Raw genomic sequence first — 25,296 nt, 5'->3', positions numbered from 1 at the left:
ACAACATGGGTTTGTCTGATTGTTTTCTTATGATTAGATTCAGGTTAAACATTTTTGGCCGGATTACCATGTAGCTTGCAGATCTACAAGCCACGACCTGTGGGGTCAATCTGACCTGCCACCTGTTTTTATAAACAAAGTTTATTGAAACACAGCCACACCCATTTGTCTACATATTATATGTACTGCTTTTGTGTTTCAGTGGCACTTACACAGTTGTGACAGACTGTATGGCTCACAAAAAACTAAAATATTTATTACTGGTCTTTACAGAAATAGTTTGCTGATCCCTGATGTTGGTGATTCCTCCTAGTTGCATCTCATCAGGAAGCACTTGGTATTGCTTTGCCCCACTATTGGCGGTATTTATTTATTTATTTATTTAACAAACTGGATCACCAGTTTATTACAAAAGGATAAAACTCAGGAACGGCCAGGTGGAAAATATGCATAGGACAAAGCATGGGGAAAGGGTGCAGAGCTTCCATGCCCTCTCGGAGTGCGCCATTCTCCCTGGTATCTCCGTGCGTTCACCGACCTGGAAGCTCTGGTGATACGTATTTAGGTCATTTGGTTAAGGTGCTGCCTACCAGATTTCTCTGTTGTAAAGGTATCTTTCTAACTAATAAGTAGTGTGTGGAGTGATAAACATTGAGACGATATGCATGTGTTGTTTCCAATAGTTTTAGTGTCTATTGATGATCCTTACCTGAATCACTGGTGGTTGCAGAAATTGGGATTTTTTTCTAACTCTGTGACTACTTCTGCATTTATTATCTGGCATTCTTCTGTAAAGAAGCACTCCCTTGGTGCCCCTCCTATTTAGAAAGGAACAGGATAATTTTGTAGTAGCAAATTCGTAGCACATTATCACCTTATCACAAAGGGGCCATTCCTTCAATACAGTGTTGAGGTGATGGTCTCTTGTTTGTAGTAGAAAATGTACTGTAGATTCTTTAGTTTAAATACTTAACTCTATAAATTTGAAACACAAAATAATACTCTATCTTTTGTGGCTATGACAACAGAATGAAAATATAACGACGAAGAAGGTATGCTAACTTAAGGATAGTTAGTGCTTACCTCTGGGAAGGGAGGTTAATGGGACTACAGAAGGACATAGAAGAGGTTTCAACTGTATCCATAATGTTTTATTTAACAAAAAAATAGTAAAGATCTGAAGTAGTTACGACAATATGTTAACATTTGTTAAATATGGTTGATGGGTTAAATGAACTTTTGTTCTATTCTCCATACTTTTTAATGTTTAGATTATTTCATGATTAAAGTAAAAAGCATCTTGATATAGCTTAACTTTGAAGTCTTACTCTAATACCTGATAGAACCCTTCATCAGGGTAGAATGTTGGCACAGTGTTCTGATTAATGTTAGGTCTTTGGTATTCTTGCCTGTACAGATTAGTCATTGAATTAGTCAGTTTCTTTTTTTCCCTTAGGTGTTTGTGCTTGCCTAAAAACCTTTAAATGTAGATCCAGCATCTAATAAAAAATTACAAATTATACCGCTTCTATTTTTAGAGCCTTTACTATGAGGTAAAGAATTATTTTGTTGTCCATTGGTACTTTAATAATTTTCCAGACTTTGTTGATTTTTATATTGAAACATGTGTTTTAACATCTCAGACTCCTTTGTGGCATCCTAATTGCCAGCAGTATATTTATTATGTTGCCTTATTTTTCTCATAATTAATTTTTCTGTGGATGCCTTTTATGGGGACCTGAATGGATGAGTAAAATTACTGGTTGCCTTCTACTGAACTTTCCAATAATGAAATACTAAGTGGGTTTTTGCAGAATTTTGCAATCCTGAACTCTTCTGTAAAAGTTCATTAGATTCCAAAGTTAATAAATTCAAAGGTGGGAAAACATAAAGTGAAAGAAAAACTTAGTACAAAGTAGGAAATAATTTTCAGAATATAATAGATATGTTACAGGCTTTTGCTTTCAGCCAAGGTGGAGTAACAGGGACTGAACTTTTTCTTTTAATTGAAACAACTGAAAAACTGTGCAAAATACATCAAACAGTGATGTTCAGATATTGGACATCATATAGCACAAGATGGGATAGCAGAAACAAACAAGGTGGCCCCTATGATTGTGCCATCTTACTGCGGGAGAGAGCATGTAGGCCACAGAGCAGGGTGGGGGAATCCAGGCAGAGGCTGGAGAATTCTATGAGTTTATGAGTCACAGCTGGCATCCTGGAGTGGAGTCTGGACAGAGTTCACAGGGCAGAGTACTGGAATGGAACGAGCTGCACAAAGTGAGAGCTCTAAAGATTTGCAGAGCCTGAATCTTCAGTTGAATACGATCAGCATGTGTGTGTAAGGAAGCCAGGTAGAGAACTGCCTGATGGTAGCAGAAGGCAAAATACTCAGAGCTCATGCAGGGCTGGGAACAGTTTGTAGTACACCAGTCAGGATGGAAAACCTTGTAATTAATAGGGTATTGGGTGGAGTATCTAGAAAGGTATTGCTGCAATAGTAGGGCAAAATTAACCCTTGGCTAAATTCTGATCTTCTCTTACCTAACAAAGCTCAAAAGTAAGACTCAAAAGGATGTTTCCAAGTAATTTCACTGTGTTCCAGAACAAAGCTCAGCATGTTTATAGGAATACAAATATATCCAGTATTCAACAAGATAAAACCCACAATGTCCTGCATCAAATCAGAACTTACCAATCATGCAAAGAAACAAGAAAATATAAATCATAATTAGGAGAGAAATCAATCATTTGAAACCAAACCAGAAATGCTGTGGATGGTAGAATTAGCAGACAATGACAATTAAAACAGTTTTTATGACTATATTGCAAATGTTTAAGAAAGTAGAGGAAAGATTGCACATGTGACAGATGGAAGATATTAAAAAGAAAAAAAAAAAAAGAAGAAAAGGCCCAGATTGTCCAGATTGAACTGCAGATGAAAAATACCATGTCTGAGATGTATATGCACTGATTAGGGTTAACATGTAGATCAGATGGGCAGAAGAAAAGATAAGGAAACTTGAAAACATAGCAACAAAAACTATCTAAAATAAAGCACAAAGGGGTAAAAGACTGAGAGAAAAATAAATAGAGCAGTAGAGGGGTATGGGGTAACCTCCAGTAGCCAAATATACATGTAATTGGAGGCCATGAGGAGAGGAGCTGGGACAGGGGAGGGAAGACCTATTTGAAGAAATAATGATTGAAATTTTACAAGTGAGGTGAAAGCTATAAGCCTACATATCCAAGTAGTTCAACAGATCCCAAGGAAAAGAAACATGAAGAAAGCTATACCATGGCATAGCATAATCAAATTGCTTACATCTGGTAATAAAGGTAAAACATTAAAAACAGCCAGAGTAAAAAGGACACATTACATAAAAGGAATAAAGATGAAAACAACAACAGCCTTCTCATCAGCATCAATGCATGCCAGGAGACAGTGGAGCATCATCTTTAAAGTATTGAAGGAAAAAAAGTCAACCTAGGATTCTGTTCCCGTTTTTCAGAAATGAAGGCTTGTCAGACATACAAAAGCAGAAAGAGCCTAGCACCAGGAGATTGAACTATAAGAAATGCTAAAGGATCTTCTTCCAACTGAAGGAAAATAATACCAGATGGAAATCTGGATGCACACAAAGAAGTAGTACTAAAAATTCATAAATGAAGGTAAACAGGAAATGCTTTTTTTCCTTACTTTAAAAATATTTTTAAAAAGATATTTGACTATTTAAAGAAAAACAGTAATGTGCTGTGGGGTTTATGGAAAATATATGGCAGCAATAGCACAAAGGCCAACAAGGGAGAAATGGAAACATGCGGATATAAGATTCTTTTACTATATATGAAGTGTTACAGTATCTCTTGGAGGTAGACTGATAAGTTAAAGATATTTACTAAAAACCTTAAAGCAAATACACACACACACACGAATTAAAGAATTACAGCTAATAAGCCAACAAAAGGGGGATATAGTAGAATCATAAAAAACTGTCAAATAGTCAATTTAAAAGAAGGTAAAAGAAGCAACAAGCATATATAGTACAGCACAGAGAAATATAGGCATTATTTTATAATAACTTTAAATAGAGTATAATCTGTAAAAATATTGAATCACTATGTTGTACACCTGAAACTAATATTGCAAATCAACTATACTTCAAAAAAAAAAAAAGAAAAAAGAAAAGGGAGATGATAGTTCTGTTCTGTTCTAATCTGTCATGGAAACGGTTTGGAGATTCCTCAAAAAACTAAAACTAGAACAACCATATGATCCAGCAGTTCCACTCCTGGGCATATATCCAAAGTAGATGAAAACGCTAATTCAGAAAGATACATGCACCTCAGTGCTCATTGCAGCATTGTTTACAAAAGCCTAGACATGGAAGCACAACCCAAGTGCCTGTCATCTGCCTTTTCTTAAAAAGGTAATTCAGTTCATGCATCTTAATTTAAAATTATTCTTGGTTGCTTCATATTGTGTCTATGATCTCTTAAATCCTTAGGTTTTGTTTTTTTATCCTGATTGCTACTGTTAAGCCATGTCTCCCAAATGAAATTTCGGGAGGTAGTTGGGTTTTGGACTTAGACAAAGGGCATTCTCTTCCTCTCCCAGTCACTAGGCAAAGGACATTCTCTTCCTTTCCCAGTCACACTGTCTTTCTCTCCCCTCCTAACTGATTTCTCCTTGGTCTCTCTCCTGTGCTCCAGACTCAGTTTCGCCTGCTAAACTAACAACTTCTTTTGTGTTTCTACTTGGTACCTACAACATCACATTTTGTAATGATTGCTCACCAGCTGTCCATGTGCTCATTTAGATAGAGCTCCTGACCAATATGCTGGAGGAGAAATTAATAGATGTCAGTTCTAGGACAGAGCATCTAAGATCTGGTGTCTGGTCCTCCTGCTTACCCCTACCCAAGAGACCATGGATGCCTTGTCTTTCAGAAGGAGCAGAAGTTTTGAACACTGTTTATGTGGTTAAATTTCTCATCATTTAAATAGTTTTATGTGTCTATAGTCAAATACCTTAAAATGCTTTATATTGAAAAAATAAAGGAAAGTGGAAGAGGAATTAAAGAATAGATGGACAAGTAAAAAACAAATAGCAAAATGGTAGGTTTAAACCCAGCTATATCAATAATCACATTAATTGTAAGTGGTTTAAACACCCCAACTAAAATGCAGACATATAACAGGAAGTCTCAATTACAAGTTGCTTGCAAAAAATGTATTTTCTTGTATATAAAGATAAAGATCAGTTAAAGGTAAAGTTATACTATGCTAATACTAATCTAAAGAAAGCTGTTAATTTCAGAATAAAGAATATTACAGGGATAAAGGCTCTTAATTTATTATGATAAGGCATTAATTAGTCAAGAGAACATAATGATCCTAAATGTTTATGTACCTAACAACAGAGCCTCAAAATACATGAAGTCAAAACTAGTAGAACTACAAGGAAAATTAGGTGAAGCTGCAATTATTGTGAGAGATTTCAGCACCCCTCTCTCAGTAATTGATGGAACAAGTAGAAAATTAGTAAGGATATAGAAAACTTGAATACTATCAACCTAAATTGACCAAATTGATATTTTAAAAACACTCTATCCAACAATAGCAGAATATACATTCCTTTCAAGTGCTCAGAGAGCATTTACCAAGAGATCATATTCTGACCCATAAAAACAAATCTTGATAAATTTGAAAGGATTTGAGTCATGCAATGTTTTCTTTCTTCTGGGTTTATGTTTTAATATGCATGCTTCTGATGTAACTTTTTTTTTAAATAATGGGTTTATTGAGATGTAATTCACATATCATAAAATTCACATGTTTAAAGTGTACAATTTAGTGGTTTATAGTACATTCACAAAGTTGTGCGATCATTACCACTGTCTAATTCCAGAACATTTTCATCGTGCCAAAAAGAAACCCTGTACCCACTAGCAGTCATTCCCCATTCTCCCCTTTCCCTAGCCTCTGGCAACCACTAATTTACTCTCTGTCTCTGTAGATTTTCCTATTCTGGACTATGTTTAACTTTTTGAAGTGTAAAAAAAGAATTCTTTTTTTTTTTTTTACCACCCCATCCCTCTGCATTCCCCCCTTGGTGTCCATATGTTTGTTCTCTCACATGTCTGTCTCAATTTCTGCCCTGCAAACCGGTTCATCTGTACCATTTACTAGGTTCCACATATATGCGTTAATATATTTGTTTTTCTCTTTCTGACTTACTTCACTCTGTATGACAGTCTCTAGATCCATCCACGTCTCAACAAATGACTCAATTTTGTTCCTTTTTACGGCTGAGTAATATTCCATTGTATATATGTACCACATCTTCTTTATCCATTTGTCTGTTGATGGGCATTTAGGTTGCTTCCGTGACCTGGCTATTTTAAATAGTGCTGCAATGAACATTGGGGTGCATGTGTCTTTTTGAATTATGGTTTTCTGTGGGTATATGCCCAGTAGTGGGATTGCTGGATCATATGGTAATTCTATTTTTAGTTTTGAAGGAACCTCCATACTGTTCTCCATAGTGGCTGTATCAATTTACATTCCCACCAACAGTGCAAGAGGGTTCCCTTTTCTCCACACCCTCTCCAGCATTTGTTGTTTGTAGATTTTCTGATGATGCCCATTCTAACTGGTGTGAGGTGATACCTCATTGTAGTTTTGATTTGCATTTCTCTAATAATTAGTGATGTCGAGCAGCTTTTCATGTGCTTCTTGGCTATCTGTATGTCTTCTTTGGAGAAATGTCTATTTAGGTCTTCTGCCCATTTTTGGATTGGGGTGTTTGGTTTTTTTAATATTGAGCTGCATGAACTGTTTATATATCTTGGAGATTAATCCTTTGTCCGTTGATTTGTTTGCAAATATTTTCTCCCATTCTGAGGGTTGTCTTTTCGCCTTGTTTATGGTTTCCTTTGCTGTGCAAAAGCTTTGAAATTTCATTAGGTCCCATTTGTTTATTTTTATTTCCATTACTCTAGGAGGTGGATCAAAAAAGATCTTGCTGTGTGTTATGTCAAGAGTGTTCTTCCTCTAAGAGTTTTATAGTGTCCGGTCTTACATGTAGGTCTCTAATGCATTTTTAGTTTATTTTTGTGTATGGTGTTATGGAGTGTTCTAATTTCATTCTTCTACATGTAGCTTTCCAGTTTTCCCAGCACCACTTATTGAAGAGACTATCTTTTCTCCATTGTATATGCTTGCCTCCTTTGTCATAGATCGATTGACCATAGGTGCGTGGGCTTATCTCTGGGCTTTCTATCTTGTTCCATTGATCTATATTTCTGTTTTTGTGCCAGTACCATACTGTCTTGATTACTGTGTAGTATACCCTGAAGTCAGGGAGCCTGATGCCTCCAGCTCCATTTTTTTTTCTCAAGATAGCTTTGGCTATTCGAGGCCTTTTGTGTCTTCATACAAATTTTAAGATTTTTTTGTTCTAGTTCTGTAAAAAAATGCCATTGGTAATTTGATAGGGATTACATTGAACCTGTAGATTGCTTTGGGTAGTATAGTCATTTTCACAATATTGGTTCTTCCAAGCCAAGAACATGGTATATATCTCCATCTCTTGGTATCATCTTTAATTTCTTTCATCAGTGTCTTATAGTTTTCTGTGTACAGGTCTTTTGTCTCCCTAGGTAGGTTTATTCCTAGGTATTTTATTCTTTTTGTGGCAGTCGTCAATGGGAGTGTTTCCTTAATTTCTCTTTCAGATTTTTCATCATTAGTGTATAGGAATGGAAGAGATTTCTGTGCATTTATTTTGTATCCTGCAACTTTACCAAATTCATTGATTAGCTCTAGTAGTTTTCTGGTGACATCTTTACGATTCTCTGTGCATAGTATCATGTCATCTGCAAACAGTGACAGTTTTACTTCTTCTTTTCCAATGTGTATTCCTTTTTCTTCTCTGATTGCCGTGGCTAGGACTTCCAAAACTATGTTGAATAATAGTGGTGAGAGTGGACATCCTTGTCTTGTTCCTGATCTTAGAGAAAATGCTTTCAGTTTTTCACCATTGAGAATGATGTTTGCTGTAGGTTTGTCATATATGGCCTTTATTATGTTGAGGTAGGTTCCCTTTATGCCCACTTTCTGGAGAGTTTTTATCATAAATGGGTGTTGAATTTTGTCAGAAGCTTTTTCTGCATCTATTGAGATGATCATATGGTTTTTCTTTCCTCAATTTGTTAATATGGTGTATCACATTGATTGATTTGCGTATACTGAAGAATCCTTGCATCCCTGGGATAAATCTCACTTGATCATGGTGTATGATCCTTTTAATGTGCTGTTGGATTCTGTTTGCTAGTATTTTGTTGAGGATTTTTGCATCTATATTCGTCAGTGATATTTGTCTGTAATTTTCTTATTTGTAGTATCTTTGTCTGGTTTTGGTATCAGGGTGATGGTGGCCTCATAGAATGAGTTTGGGAGTGTTCCTTCCTCTGCAATTTTTTGGAAGAGTTTGAGAAGGATGGCTGTTAGCTCTTTTCTAAATGTTTGATCGAATTCACCTGTGAAGCCATCTGGTCCTGGACTTTAGTTTGTTGGAGGATTTTTAATCACAGTTTCAATTTCATTACTTGTGATTGGTCTGTTCATATTTTCTGTTTCGTCCTGGTTCAGTCTTGGAAGGTTATACCTTTCTAAGAATTTGTGCATTTCTTCCAGGTTGTCCATTTTATTGGCATAGAGTTGCTTGTAGTAGTCTCTTAGGATGCTTTGTATTTCTGTGGTGTCTGTTGTAACTTCTCCATTTTCATTTCTAATTTTATTGATTTGAGTCCTTTCTTTTTCTTCATGAGTCTGGCTAATGGTTTGTTAATTTTGTTTATCTTCTCAAAGAACCAGCGTTTAGTTTTATTGATCTTTGCTGTTGTTTTCTTTGTTTCTATTGCATCTATTTCTGCTCTGATCTTTATGATTTCTTTCCATCTGCTAACTTTGGGTTTTGTTTCTTCTTCTTTCTCTAGTTCCTTTAGGTGTAAGGTTAGATTTTTTATTTGAGATTTTTCTTGTTTCTTGAGGTAGGCTTGTATAGCTATAAAATTCCCTCTTAAGACTGCTTTTGCTGCATCCCATAGGTTTAGGATCGTTGTGTTTTCATTGTCATTTGCCTCTAGGTATTTTTTGATTTCCTCTTTGATTTCTTCAGTGATCCCTTGGTTATTTAGTAACATATTGTTTAGCCTCCACGTGTTTGTGTTTTTTACGGTTTTTTTTTCCCCTGTAATTGATTTCTAATCTCATAGCATTGTGGTCAGAAAAGATGCTTGGTATGATTTCAGTTTTCTTAAATTTACTGAGGCTTGATTTGTGACCCAAGATGGGATCTATCCTGGAGCATGTTTTGTGTGCACTTGAGAAAAAAGTGTGATCTGCTGTTTTTGGATGCAATGTCCTATAAATATCCATTAAATCTGTCTGGTCTGTTGTGTCATTTAATGCTTGTGTTTCCTTATTTATTTTCATTTTGGATGATCTATCCATTGGTGTAAGTGAGGTGTAAAAGTCACCCACTATTATTGTGTTACTGTCGATTTCCTCTTTTATAGCTGTTAGCAGTTGCGTTATGTATTGAGGTGCTCCTATGTTGGGTGCATATTTATTTATAATAGTTATATCTTCTTCTTGGATTGATCCATTGATCATTATGTAGTGTCCTTCCTTGTCTCTTTTAACTTTCTTTATTTTAAAGTCTTTTATCTGATATGAGCATTGCTACTCCAGCTTTCTTTTGATTTCCATTTGCATGGTATATCTCTTTCCATCCCCTCACATTCAGTCCGTATGTGTCCTTAGGTCTGAAGTGGGTCTCTTGTAGACAGCATATATATGGGTCTTGTTTTTGTATCCATTCAGCAAGCCTGTGTCTGTTGGTTGGAGCATTTAATCCATTCACGTTTAAGATAATTATCGATATGTATGTTCCTATGACCATTTTCTTTATTGTTTTGGGTTGTTTTTGTAGGTCTTTTTCTTCTGTTGTGTTTCCCACTTAGAGAAACTCCTTTAGCATTTGTGTAGAGCTGGTTTGGTGGTGCTGAATTCTCTTAGCTTTTGCTTGTCTGTAAAGCTTTTGATTTCTCCATCAAATCTGAATGAGATCCTTGCCAGGTAGAGTAATCTTGGTTGTAGGTTCTTCCCTTTCATCACTTTAAGTATATCATGCCACTCCCTTCTGGCTTGTAGAGTTTCTGCTGAGAAGTGTGCTGTTAACCTTATGGGAGTTCCCTTGTACGTTATTTGTCATTTTTCCCTTGCTGCTTTCAATAACTTTTCTTTGTCTTTAATTTTTGCCAGTTTGATTACTATGTGTCTTGGCGTGTTTCTCCTTGGGTTTATCCTGTATGGGACTCTCTGTGCTTCCTGGACTTGGGTGGCTATTTCCTTTCCCATGTTAGGGAAGTTTTCGACTTTAATCTCTTGAAATATTTTCTCTGGTCCTTTCTCTCTCTCTCTTCCTTCCGGGACCCCTATAATGCGAATGTTGTTTCCTTTAATGTTGTCCCTGAGGTCTCTTAGGCTGTCCTCATTTCTTTTCATTCTTCTTTCTTTATTCTGTACCACAGCCGTGAGTTCCACCATTCTGTCTTCCAGGTTACTTATCCATTCTTGTGTGCCTCAGTTATTCTGCTATTGATTCCTTCTAGTGTATTTTTCATGTCAGTTATTGTATTGTTCGTCTGTTCTTTAATTCTTGTAGATGTTTGTTAAACATTTCCTGCATCTTCTCGATCTTTGCTTCCATTCTTTTTCTGAAGTCCTGGATCATCTTCACTATCATTATTCTGAATTCTTTTTCTGGAAGGTTGCCTATCTCCAGTTCATTTAATTGTTTTTCTGGGGTTTTATCTTGTTCCTTCATCTGGTACATAGCACTCTACCTTTTCATCTTGTCTCTCTTTCTGTGAATGTGATTTTTGTTCCACAGGCTGCAGGATTGTAGTTTTTCTTCTTTCTGCTGTCTGCCCTCTGGTGGATGAGGCTATCTAAGAGGCTTGTGCAAGCTTCCTGATGGGAGGGACTGGTGGTGGGTAGAGCTGGCTGTTGCTCTGGTGGGCAGAGCTCAGTAAAACTTTAATCCGCTTGTCTGCTGATGGGTGGGGCTGGGTCCCCTCCCTGTTGGTTGTTTGGCCTGAGGCGACTCAACACTGGAGCCTACTCGGGCTCTTTTGTGGGGCTGATGGCAGACTCTGCTAGGGCTCACACCAAGGAGTACTTCCCAGAACTTCTGCTGCCACTGTCCTTGTCCTCACGGTGTGGCAAAGCCACCCCCTGCCTCTGCAGGGGACCGTCCAACACTAGCAGGTAGGTCTGGTTCAGTCTCCTATGGGGTCACTGCTCTTTCCCCTGGGTCCCGATGCACACACTGCTTTGTGTGTGCCCTCCAAGAGTGGAGTCTCCGTTTCCCCCAGTCCTGTTGAAGTCCTGCAATCAATTCCCACTAGGCTTCAAAGTCTGATTCTCTAGGAATTCCTCCTCCTGTTGCCGGACCCCCAGGTTGGGAAGCCTGACGTTGGGCTCAGAACCTTCACTCCAGTGGGTGGACTTCTGTGGTATAAGTGTTCTCCTGTTTGTGAGTCACCCACCCAGCAGTTATGGGATTTGATTTTATTGTGATTGCACCCCTCCTACTGTCTCACTGTGGCTTCTCCTTTGTCTTTGGATGTGGGGTATCTTTTTTGGTGAGTTCCAGTGTCTTCCTCTGTACCGTTGTTTTCTGACCACAGTGGAATTAGGTTAGAAATCAGTAACAGATATATCTCTGTAAAATCCCCAGGTATTTGGAAACTGAATAACACAGTTCTAAATAACCTATGGATAAAAGCAGAGAAAAGGGAAACTATTTTGAACTGAATAAAAATGTATACACAAGTTTTCAAAATTTGTGGGAATCTGGTGAAACAGTACTGGGGAAAATTTATGGTACTAAAAATGCCTAATGTAAAAAAGAGAAGAGGTCTCAAATCAGTGACTAGTGACTAGTCACTCAAATCAGTGAAGAGTGACTCAAATCAGAAACTAGAAAAATAAAAGCAAACTAAACCCAAAGTAAGCAGAATAAAAGAAATAAAAAAAATCATAGCAGAAAATAGAAAAACTATAGGGAAAATCAGTAACAGCCAAAGCTGATCTTTGAGATTAATAAAATTGATAAAGTGCTAGCCAGCCTAATCGGGAAATAAATAAGAGAAAGTGAAGACACAGGTTATCAGTGTTAGGAGTGAGAGTTGTTATATCACTACAATTCTCTACAGAGTTTGAAAGAATAATACAGGAATATTTTGAACAACTTTGTGCCATAAATATGTTATCCTAGGTACATGGAAAAATTCCTTGAAAGACTCAACCCAAACTACCAAATCTCACTAAACAGGAACAAACAACCTGAATAATTCTGTATTTTAAAATGAACAGTAACTAAAATACATTTTCACAAAACAAACTCCAGTCCCAGATGGCTTCACTGGTAAATTCTACCGTACATTTAAGGAAGAAATAATCTCAATTCTACAGAAACTCTTCCAGAAAATAAAAGAAAAGGAATTATTATTATTATCTCATTCTCTGAGGTCATCCTTATCCTGATACCAAAATCAGAGAAAGCAATTAGAAGGAAAAAAAAAAAGCTGACAACCAATAACTTTCATGCATAAAGATGTAAAAATTCTTAATAAAATTTTAGCAAGTCAAGTCCAGCAATATTTAAAAAGGAATAATACATTATGCCCATGTGGGGTTTATCTTAGGAATGCAAGGATGGTTTACCATTCAAAAATCATTCAGTGTAACTCGTCATATTATAGATTAAGAAAGGAAAACCATGTGATTATTTCAATAGATGAAGACAAAATGCTGCATCCACTTCTGTTAGAAACTTTCAGTAAAGTAGGAATAGAAGGGAACTTTCTCTACCTGATTAAGGATATTTATGAAAAACTGGCACCCTACATTATACTTAATGATGAAAAACTGAGGGCTTTTCTCCTAATATAAGGAACCAGGCATGGTGTTTTTTAGAAATCACTTCTATTCAACACTGCATTGGAGGTTCTAGCCAGTTCAGTAAGACAAGAAAGAGAAATAAATGGCATCCAAATTAGAAAGAAAGAAAATGTCATTATTCACTAGTGACATGATTATCTATGTAGAAAATCCTATGGAGTCTATAAAAACAGTACTAGAACTAGTAAGTTGAGCTTAGTAAGGTTGAAGGATATAAATCAATATACAAAAATTAATTGTGTTACTAGCAATATATAGTTGGAAACTGAAAAAGAGTAATAGCATCAAAAAATATGAAATACTTAGTGTATATTCGATAGAGCTATAAGAACGTTACACTGGAAACTCCAAAACATCACTGAGAGAAATTTAAAAAGACCTAAGTAAATGGAGAGATAGACAGTGTTCATGGATCAGAAAACTCGATATGGTTAAGACACCATGATTCCTCAAAATAATGTGTGGATTCCAATGCCAATGAAAATCTCAGCAGACTTTCTTTTTTCCTTCAGGTAATGTCAAACTTATCCTAAAGTTTATAAACAAGTTATTCTAACTTGTTCAGAAATTATAAGGAAAATAAAAAAGACCTATAATATATAAATAAATAAATAAATATATAAATAAGTCACAAAAAGCTGGAAGACTTAACGCTATCTGGTTTCATGACTTATTACTATAATGCTATATCAAGCAAGATAGTGCTTGTGTATTGACATATAGGTGACATATATATCAATGAAAAATAGTCCAGAAATAGTCCTACACGTATATGTTTAATTGGTTTTTGAGCAAGGCATTTTAGGGGGAAGAGGTCATCTTTCTAAAAAGGTGTTGGAAAAACTGGATATCCATATGCAAATAAATGAACTCAACTCTTACCTCCTACCATACACAAAAACAATTTTTGTTCAAGACCTGAATTTGAAAGCTGAAACCATAAAACTTCTGAAAGAAAACATAATAGAAGATCTTAGGGACTGATTTTGGTAAAATTTCTTAATACAGCACAATAAGCAAAAAAGAAAAAAACTTAGGCTTCATCAAAATTAAAATGTTTTGCTTTTTAAAATACACTTAAGAAAATGAAGAGGCAAACCACAGACTTGGAAAGACTTTGTAAAACATATAAACAAGGGATTTGTATCTAGAATAATAATAACTAGAAAAGAAACCAAGCTGTTACCACTCAGTAATAAGACATACAACCCAATTAAAAATGGGCAAAATATTTGAACACGCACTTCATCAAAGAAAATGTATGGATGACAAATAAGCACATTCAGTGATACTCATCATCACTGGTCTTTAGTGAAATGCAAATTAAAACCATAGTGAGAGCATAACACACCCACTAACATGACTAAAATGAAAAAATTTTAGAAATTAAAAACTAGTTTTCAGCTAGGATGTGGAAGAACTGGAACTCCTTATATGTTGCTAGTGGGAATGTTAAAAAGGTACCACTTTGGAAGATGATTTGGCAAATTCTTAACAAGTTAAACATGCGCCTACCATACAATCCAGCCAGTTCCACTTGTAGGTGAAATGAAAATGTCTGTCCACGTATGAATACTCATAGCCTTATTCGTAGTGGTGCCAAACGGGAAACACCCTTTTTCATAAGGAAGTGTTTGTTCTTTTTCTCCTCCTCTTCAAGCATTTTTGTATGTAAAGCCTTTTTCTCACCATAATGTGTTTAACGTCTAACCTTCTCTTTTGCCACCACGGAAGATACCAGCTTTATCCTACCCTTCTTAGTGCAGCAGATGGGAGTTGGGAGGGCTGGATTCTAGTCCTGGTTCTTGATGCTTTGCGCTGACCACCTGCCTTCCTGAGACCTCAGGGTTCTTACCTGCTGATTAAAGGGATTAAACGATACATATTCACTCATGTATATTTTTGAGCACCTGCCATGTGCCAGGCACTCTTTTAGGTACTGGCAACATGATGAAGAAAATAGGCTGTAGTACTTGCTCTCACTGGAACCAGTATTCATTAACCTGTAATGTGCCAGGCACTGTCATAGGTTTTGGGAAGATAGGCCACTGTGTCTTAATCTCTAGGAATTTATGAATTAATAGGAAAGAGAGACCAAACTAAGTAAACAGACAAAACTATAATTGTAAAAAATTTTATGAAGGGAAGAATATGAGAGAAGACCCCTGTTTTAGTAGGGCTGTCAGGGGAGGCCTCTTTGTGGAGGTGACAGTTGAGCTGAGATCTAAAGAGAGAAAGAGAAAAGGGGCTCCTGTTCGCCTGTCATCGTCTCTCCTCTCAGAAATCTAGACCGAACGTAAGGCAGTGATTTGGTGTCTTGACTGTAGACATCTCTAAGTGCAAATAGTTTCGTTGAGCTATCTGTTCTGTACCTCAGCCCTTTCTTCAGGGGTTTTCGCTGTCTAGTTCAGGGAATATAAATGGCAATAAATTAAATTTAATTCTCCTTTCCGATGTCTAGTCAATACTTCTTTGGCCCAGAATTCATAAGTAAGTGAGAAACAAAAGATAAAATGAAGATCTGTGCTCTGCTAAGCCTAAGACAGACGTTTCAGATGGGGGTCAGGCAGGCAAATTTGGACTTCAGACAGGTTTCCTTTGGCCTACAGTATTTTCAAGTCAGAAAAATTCACCTGATCCCCCAGACTTTAGCGCAACAGATTAGAATGTATGGGCTGCAGCCCCCTTTAACGGGATGCTTGCTCATACCTCACAGTCCCCTCCTGTTTGCCCGGCCTCATTTACTCCTGTCATCCGGTTGGCCTCCTATGATTTTGTTTGTCAAAGAATCATCTCAACAGGTTTTTGTCTTGTGTTTAAACATGCCTGGGACTGGCCTGCTGTGAGTCTGATCTACTGGTGCAGCGGGCTGGGTGATTCTGATGTCGGCTGGTGAGACCATAGCCCTGGCTGTGAACATACTGGGTTGGCCAAAGAGTGCCTTTGGTTTTTAAGTAAAAATAAAAGACACATTTTTCAGTTACACCAAGAACTTTATTGAACAACGTATTCACCATTTTGTTCCACTACCTTCTGCCATTTTTCAGGCAACTTCATGATTCCATCTTCCCAAAACTTTTTATCTTTGTGAGCAAAGAACTGTTCCTGGTGCCTTTTACAGTCTTCCAGGGAATTGACATTTTTTCCATTAAGTGAATTTTGTAAAGACTGAAATAAATGGAAATCCGAAGGCGCAATGTCTGGTGAATATGGCGGATGAATCAGAACTTCCCAGCCAAGCTATAACAGTTTTTGCCTGGTCATCAAAGAAAAAACATGCAGTCTTGTGTTACCCTGATGGAAGATTATGCATTTTCTGTTGACTAGTTCTGGACGCTTTTCATCGAGTGCTGCTTTCAGTTGGTCTAGTTGGGAGCAGTACTTGTTGGAATTAATCGTTTGGTTTCCTGGAAGAAGCTCATAATAGAGGACTCCCTTCTAATCTTACCATATACGCAACATCACCTTCTTTGGATGAAGACCAGCCTTTGGTGTGGTTGGTGGTGGTTCATCTCGCTTGTCCCAAGATCTCTTCCATTCCACATTATTGTACAGTATCCACTTTTCATCGCCCGTCACAATTTGTTTTAAAAACGGAACATTTTCATTATGTTTAAGTAGAGTATCACATGTGGAAATACGGTCAAGAAGGTTTTTTTCGCTTAACTTATGTGGAACCCAAACATCAAAGCTATGACCATAACCAAGCTGGTGCAAATGATTTTCAGCGCTTGATTTGGATATTTTGAATATGTTGGCTATCTCCTGTGTGGTATAACATTGATTGTTCTCAGTTAATGTCTCGATTTGATCGCTGTCAACCCCAGCTGGTTTACCCGACCATGGAGCATCATCCAGCGAGAAATCTCCAGCACGAAACTCCTCAAACCACTTCTGACAAGTTCGATCAGTCACAGCACCTTCTCCATACACTGCATAAGTCTTTTTTTTTGCGTTTCAGTTGCATTTTTACCTTCCTTGAAATAGTAAAGCATAATATGCTGAAAATGTTTTTTTTCTTCCATCTTCAATATTAAAATGGTTACACAAAAATTCACCAATTTTGATAAGTTTTTTTAAGAATGCACTCTGATATGACAGCTGTCACAATACAATCTAGCAAAATTGTTTTGAATGAAGTTAAAGACAACTAAGTGCTACTAGAGTCATCTTACAGAAAAAACTGAAAGAACCTTTTGGCCAACTCAGTAGCTTTTTACAGGATTCACAGGAAGCATGTGCTCTCAAGAGTAGGGACTTGTCTTGGTAACTTCTTATTTACCCTGTATCTGGAATATTTGGTAGTAGGTAGTTTAAATGCATATAACGTAAATGAATAAATTATATTTTAATTTTGGTATGTATTTGACCTTTAAAAGGTAAATGTACTTAAACAGTTTTCCTAGTTCAGATGTGTGGGATTTTTTAGAGTTTTCTTTGATAACACATTCCTGTGGTTTTAAGATCAAAATGTAAAAAGGAATAGAGTGAGAAGTCTCCTTGCCACTTCTTTTATTTTATTTTTTTAATATTCAGCTATCCTACTTCCTTTTTATTTTATTTATTTATTTATTTATTTATGGCTGTGTTGGGTGTTCGTTTCTGTGCGAGGGCTTTCTCTAGTTGCAGCAAGTGGGGGCCACTCTTCATCGTGGTGCGCGGGCCTCTCACTATCGCGGCTTCTCTTGTTGCGGAGCACAGGCTCCAGACGCGCAGGCTCAGTAATTGTGGCTTACGGGCCTAGTTGCTCCGCGGCATGTGGGATCTTCCCAGATCACGGCTCAAACCCGTGTCCCCTGCATTGGCAGGCAGATTCTCAACCACTGCACCACCAGGGAGACCCCTCTCCTTGCCACTTCTGCTCTCTATCTGACCAGTGCATCATGCTCCCTCCCATGAAAATATAAGCAAATGCAAACATATATTCTTATTTTTACCCCCTTTTACTTAAAAGGTTGGCTTACTAAAAATAAGCCTCTGCCTTATGCCTCCTTTACTCTTGACATATCTTGAAGATCTTATCATATTAGTGGAGAGCTTCTTCCTCATCCTTTTTTGTTTTTTACAGTTGACAAATATGTTTAATTGTTTGGGCATATTATAGTTTATTTAGCAAGTACCCCCACTGAAGGATATTTGGATTTTTCCAGGCATTGCGAACAGTGCTACGGTTAGTACCTTTGTATGTATGGTCGTTTCATACACACACGCACAAGAGTGTGCAAAGTATATACCTCTATGGTAAATTCTCCAGGTGGAATTGCTAGGTCAAAAGGTATATGCATATGTAATTTTGATATATGTTACTTAATTGCCCTCTGTAGGGGTTGTGGTTTAATTATTATTTAAAACTAATTCTAGTATTTGGGACACTGTTTAAAATTTTTTTTTACTTTGTTTTTGTTCTGTTTTCTTTGCTGAGTTAGAGTTGTTACATGGTAGGTTGTCTGAAATTTGGTAAGAGTATTAAGATCGTTCTAGATCATTGATTTCCACTACTAACTTAACCCCCCCAAGGGGTTCTCAGATTCATGTGCTAAATGAACATCAACTGTATAATAATGTCTCCCACATACATACTGTATATTTCAAATGTATAAGATGCTATTTTATAATAAAATGCTAATTCATTTAATACTATGTCCTTTTGAATATTTTATAATAAAAACAATCTTTCTCTTACAGATATCCCTTTGAGGACCAGCCTGCCACCACCATTCAGAAACTATAAATATGGTAACCAATTTTTCTTAGTCTTTTAAGATATATATTAATATAATTTCACATTAGTTTTATATTGATGTGAATTTTAAATTTGGTTTTCAAAAATGAATTTTCTCTGTGTATATAAAAACCACTATGGAAGTTATTTAGAAATATAGGAATTCTAGTATATCATTAAATTGTAATTGTGTCGGGAAGTGTATGAATTGTATATTCCTCCTATTTGTGAGGAATAGCATGTTTGGCAAACTGTTTAAGATGAATTTCTTTGTCAGGTAATCAGAAAAGAAGAAATGATTAAAGACTAGGAATTATAAGAAGAGGTTTAACATTTTAGATGCCAGTAACTTGAGCATGTTACATAGTAATTTTATATGTTGCAATTATTGATTTTAAAATGTAGTAATAAGGCAAGAAGCTGGGTTTCATTATTTATTATAAAGATGGTACAGTTATTAACCTTCAGCGTAGTGCCACTCACCAAACTTTGAATTTGAGACTTCACTTGAGAATTACAATGCACCTAATAAATATTTCTGTTAATTGGTGCAGACATTTTTAAAGCATAAATTTTTTATTACCCTAGATCATCTTTGGAGTGGTTTTTAATTCTGCTGCCATTTAGTAGAGCAACTTCTGACCTAAAATACTTTGAAATCACAATCTTCACCGTGTGTATGCATTTTAATATCCAGAGACTAATTGTGAGGTCACAAGGGGTAGTCAAGCAGAAGTTAAAGGCACTGAGTGGAAAGTACTTTGATTTATTGGACTTAAAGAATTTACATACTAAATATTGAATAAGAGAAAGGAATAAAAAGCGTGATTAATTAAATATGAAACTTCTCCATTTTCATCTTTCATGGCTTTCAAAGTATCCTGCCTTGAAATATAACCTTAAACTTGAATCAGCCTGCAGATGCCACTTAAAGTTAGCATAGCTACATATAGTTTCCCTTTTTGCATGGTGTGGGTGTGTATTCAAACTTGTGTTCCATGTAAGTTATTTTAAAAGATCAGTTTTAGATCATGAAATCATCAAAATATCTGACTGTTAATCATCACGGTGGTAAATAATATACTCCTGTCAATTTCTTCCCTTTATGTATGTTAGTATTTGTTTTCTGTTTTTACGTGCTCCTATATTGTGTGCTATATGTTTTTTTAAATTAATTAATTAATTAATTAATTTGGCTGCATCGGCTCTTTGTTGCAGTGCGCAGGTTTCTCTCTCGTGGCGTGCGGGCTCGGTAGGTGGGGCGCAGGCTGTAGAGCACATGGGCTTAGTTGACCCGCAGCATGTGGTATCTTAGTTCCCTAACCAGGGATCGAACCCGCGTCCCTTGCATTGGAAGGCGGATTCTTAACCACTGGACCACCAGGGAAGTCCCGGGTGCATATATGTTAATGAGTGTAATCCTCTTCTTGTATTGAGCCTTTTATCATTATAGAGTGTCCTTTCTTTCTTTATGGCCTTTGTTATAAAGTCTATTTTGTCTGATATAAGTTATTTCCACCTCTGCTTTCTTGTCCTTTTCATTTGCCTGAAGTAGCTTTAAAAAAAATTTGTTTTTGTTTTTGTTTTATTTGTTTATTTTTTAATTGAAGTATAGTTGATTGACAATGTTATGTTAATTTCTGCTGTGCAGCAGAGTGACTCAGTTATACATATATATACATTCTTTTTTATATTCTTTTCCATTATGGTTTATCCCAGTACATTGAATATAGTTCCCTGTGTTATATAGTAGGACCTTGTTGCCCATCCATTCTATACGTAATAGTTTGCATCTACTAACTCCAGAACTCTCAGTCCATCCCTCCCCCACACTGCTCCCCCTTGGCAACCACAAGTCTGTTCTCTATGTCTGTGAGTCTGTTTCTGCTTTGTAGATAGGGTTCATTTGGGTCACATTTTAGATTCCACATATAAGTGATATCATATGGTATTTGTCTTTCTCTTTCTGACTGACTTAGTGTGATAATCTCTAGTTGCATCCACGTTGCTGCAAATGGCATTGTTTCGTTCTTTTTTATGGCTGAGTAGTATCCCATTGTATACATGTACCATGTCTTCTTTATCCATTCCTCTGTCAGTAGACATTTAGGTTGTTTCCATGTCTTGGCTATTGTGAATAGTGCTGCTATGAACATAGGGGTGAATGTATCTTTTTGAATTATAGTTTTGTCCGGATATATGCCCAGGAGTGGGATTGTTGGATCATACGGTAGTTCTATTTTTCAGTTTTTTGAGGAACCTCCATACTGTTTTCCATAGTGGCTGCACCAACTTACATTCCCACCAACAGTGTAGGAGGGTTCTCCTTTCTTCACACCCTCTCCAGCATTTGTTATTTATAGACTTTAATGATGACCATTCTGACCGGTGTGAGGTGGTACTAGTTGTAGTTTTGATTTACATTTCTCTAATAATTAGTGATGTTGAGCATGTTTTCATGTGCCTATTGGCCATCTGTATGTCTTCTTTGGAGAAATGTCTATTTAGGTCTTCTGCCCATTTTTTGATTGGGTTGTTTGGTTTTTTATTGATGAGTTGTATGAGCTGTTTGTATATTTTGGAAATTAAGTCCTTGTTGGTCGCATCATTTGCAAATATTTTCTCCCATTCTGTAGATTGTCTTTTCATTTTGTTTATGGTTTCCTTTGCTGTGCAAAAGCTTGTAAGTTTGATTAGGTCCCATTTGTTTATTTTTCTATTGCCTATTGCCTTGGGAGACTGACCTAAGAAAACATTGGTATGATTTATGTCAGAGAATGTTTTCTTCTAGGAGTTTTATGGTGTATTGTCTTATGTTTAAGTCTTTAAGCCATTTTGAGTTTATTTTTGTACATGCTGTGAGGGTGTGTTCTAACTTCATTGATTTACATGCAGCTATCCAACTTTCCCAGCGCCACTTGCTGAAGAGACTTTTTCCCATTTTGTATTCTTGCCTACTTTGTCAATGATTAATTGACTGTAGGTGTGTGGGTTTATTTCTTGGCTCTCTATTTTGTTCCATTGATCCATAGGTCTGTTTTTGTACCAGTATCACACCGTTTTGATTACTGTAGCTTTGTAGTATTGTCTGAAGTCTAGAAGGGTTATGCCTCCTGCTTTGTTCCTTTTCCTCAGGATTGCTTTGGCAGTTCTGGGTCTTTTATGGTTCCATGCATGAAATATCTTTTTCCATCCCCTCACTTTCAATCTATGTGTGTCCTTCACCCTAAAGTGGGTCCCTTGTAGGCAGCATACTGTAGGCTCTTGTTTTATTATCCAGCCTTTCACTCTATGTCGTTTGATTGGAACATTTAGTCCATTGACATTTAAGGTAATTATCGATAGATAGGTATTTATTGCCATTTTAAACATTGTTTTCCAGTTGATTTTGTTTTTCTTCCTTGTTCCTTTTTCTTTTTCCATTGTAGTGGATAATGTACCTCTCATATTATTCTACCTTATTAACATTCTCTTGTCCTGTTATTTCTATACTACTCAGATGAATTGACAGGAAAAATGATACATTTATCTGTGAAGAAATTAGAGAACCGCCATGGCTTTGATAGATTTCAACTGACTGTCTTTATTTGGCTCTTTAACAATCTGCCACTTTGTGTTTGACAAGAAAGGCTGAAGTGTTACTTTCTCACCTGTCCTTGTCCTGCAGTATTGCTACACTCTATGGGATTGAACACACTGGGTGTTGGGGAGTGGAAAGGGCACAGACTCAGATTTCATTTTTGTTAGTTGCCATTTCTGTGCCCTTGGACAAAGGTCCAGTTCTCTCTGCCAGGCCACCAAGAGTCTGAGATTTCTCAGAGCCCTTCCTCCCATTTAATTGGCATCTACATCTATTACTGGCATCTACCCTGGCCAGACAGTGTGTTCATAAAGCACAAGGGATGTTGTTTTATTTCTAAAACCTTATCGTTTAGGCATGGTGCATGTGTGCAGTAAATGTTGATTGTTGTGCAGTGTGGGACTGCTAATCCTGTTTGTTTCTAAGGCTGTGTGAGATTAGATTAAACAATGCACGTGTGAACACATTACATACTCCACAAACATAAGATCTTGTTTTTATTTTTATGAGGTTGCTTTCCTCAAGGAATTTGCATTAAGGAAACAATATCCACAGAAGTTGTTTCTGTTAATAATGAAGATTATTTTTTTAAGAGGGAAAAACAAATGAAAGAGATGATTTAACAAAGAAAGAGACATTAATACAACATCTTTTGCTAGCTTGTCATTTCTCCTTTCTTACCTTCTTCCCAAGTCTTACCAATTTCTGCTGGAGAGAAAAATCTGGTGAAAATTTCTTAAATTTTCTTCACCACATTTCTTAAAAATGTGGCCTCCTTCTTGTGGGGTTCTAGAACCTATCAGAACAAAGATATTTCTAATTTAAAGACTTGTTAGCAAAATATATAGAACATGATTAACATTTGGCAAGGTCAAACTACAGTTTTGCAAGTTGATTGCAAGGTCCTTTTGTTTAAAAAAAAAAACTACTGCTGGCTTCTTTAGTCTCCAGTAACAAACTGATATATATTTGCAGTGAGAAAAAGAGTGTAATAGGTAACTCAGTATAATAGATAATTCACAAGTCACATTTGTTTATTTTCTTGTGTACATTGTAAGCTTATTTTTAGCAGTTGTGGCATATTTACATCCTAAGTGTGTGTATTTTACTTAGGTTAGATTTATTTTTATTTCTTAACAATACATATAGTCCAGGGATTAGGCTGACCTTATATTAAAAATTGCAATAGGTAATTGAAAGTTGACTATTTAAAATAATGGGCAATTCAGGGTGCTCGTTCTTAACTGAATAGGTACCCTGTTCTTCTGTATTATTAGAACATAGTTAAATCAAGGTTTGTTGTTTTTAAACAGATATATTTTTTTATTCAAACAGAAAGTCACAAAAATTATAATCATCCTCATCAGTTCACTCAGTCCCATGTAATTAATTTTTTTTATCTTGATCTTTTGTTAGCACTTTTATGAATTCATCAGTTTTCCATTAGAGTTCTGAAAATGCTTATTCACTCAGTTCAGCGTATAGTCAGTTACCAGAAACCTGTGCTTGTCAGACTCTTTTCCATGAATTCCTTGAAGATGAAACCCTTTTATAGGAACATTTTTGCAAAAGCATCAGAGTACACCCAGAACTGTCTGTAAATGACAGAAGACTTAAAAATGACCACGGTTAAAGATTTGATGAAAGTTCATGATAATGCAGTTGACAAGGAAATTTAGTTATTTCTGAGATATACATTTTAAAATAATAACTAGAATTATGACTTATAACATTATACAAGAACTTATAATACTTTTAGGAATTTCATGTAATGTCTGAAACATTTATATTAACATATTTCCATACAAATAACCCAAAGAAAGTTTAGTATTAATTGTTTTTTGTTAATTTTTGAATTTTATTTTATTTATTTTTTTATACAGCAGGTTCTTATTAGTCATCAGCTTTATACACATCAGTGTATACATGTCAATCACAATCGCCCAATTCAGCACACCACCATCCCCACCCCCCCTGCCGCTTTCCCGCCTTGGTGTCCATACGTTTGTTCTCTACATCTGTATCTCAACTTCTACCCTGCAAACCGGTTCATCTGTACCAGTTTTCTAGGTTCCACATACATGCGTTAATATATGATATTTGTTTTACTCTTTCTGACTTACTTCACTCTGTATGACAGTCTCTAGGTCCATCCACGTCTCAACAAATGACCCAATTTCGCTCCTTTTTATGGCTGAGTAATATTCCATTGTGTATATGTACCACATCTTCTTTATCCATTCATCTGTCGATGGGCATTTAGGTTGCTTCCATGACCTGGCTATTGTAAATAGTGCTGCAATGAATATTGGGGTGCATGCGTCTTTTTGAATTATGGTTTCCTGTGGGTATATGCCCAGTAGTGGGATTGCTGGATCATACGGTAATTCTATTTTTAGTTTTGAAGGAACCTCCATACTGTTCTCCATAGCAGCTGTATCAATTTACATTCCCACCAACAGTGCAAGAAGGTTCCCTTTTCTCCACACCCTCTTCAGCATTTGTTGTTTGTAGATTTTCTGATGATGGCCATTCTGACCGGTGTGAGGTGATACCTCATTGTAGTTTTGATTTTCATTTCTCTAATAATTAGTGATGTTGAGCAGCTTTTCATGTGCTTTTTGGCCATCTGTATGTCTTTGGAGAAATGTCTACTTAGGTCTTCTGCCCATTTTCAGGTTGGGTTGTTTGTTTCTTTAATATTGAGCTGCATGAGCTGTTTATATATTTTGGAGATTAATCCTTTGTCTGTTGAATCGTTTACAAATATTTTATCCCTTTCTGAGGGTTGTTTTTTCGTCTTATTTATGGTTTCCTTTGCTGTGCAAAAGCTTTGAAGTTTCATATGGTGCCATTTGTTTATTTTTGTTTTTATTTCCATTACTCTAGGAGGTGGATGAAAAAAGATCTTGCTGTGATTTCTGTCAGAGTGTTCTTCCTATGTTTTCCTCTA

The 25,296-nt window shown here is 36.4% G+C and overlaps 1 protein-coding gene across 3 annotated transcripts in view; it reads left to right on the top strand.

Annotated features, from left to right (window-relative positions):
• C8H2orf76 (chromosome 8 C2orf76 homolog) overlaps window positions 1-25,296 on the top strand; it is an 86,775-nt gene that overhangs the window by 40,879 nt on the left and 20,600 nt on the right. For all 3 annotated transcript variants that reach the window (XM_089916900.1, XM_089916902.1, XM_089916901.1), the window contains one exon: window positions 18,727-18,777. In XM_089916900.1, coding sequence (XP_089773026.1) covers window positions 18,727-18,777 — 51 coding nt within the window. The remainder of the gene's footprint in view (window positions 1-18,726; window positions 18,778-25,296) is intronic.

The sequence above is a fragment of the Delphinapterus leucas genome, chromosome 8 (genome assembly GCF_059928025.1).
Source record: "Delphinapterus leucas isolate spDelLeu-1000000601 "Yukka" chromosome 8, BTC_Dleu_Yukka2, whole genome shotgun sequence".
Lineage (NCBI taxonomy): Eukaryota > Metazoa > Chordata > Mammalia > Artiodactyla > Monodontidae > Delphinapterus > Delphinapterus leucas.
The sequence above is the reverse complement of the archived record's forward strand: the minus strand, read 5'-3'. Positions and strand labels throughout refer to the sequence as shown.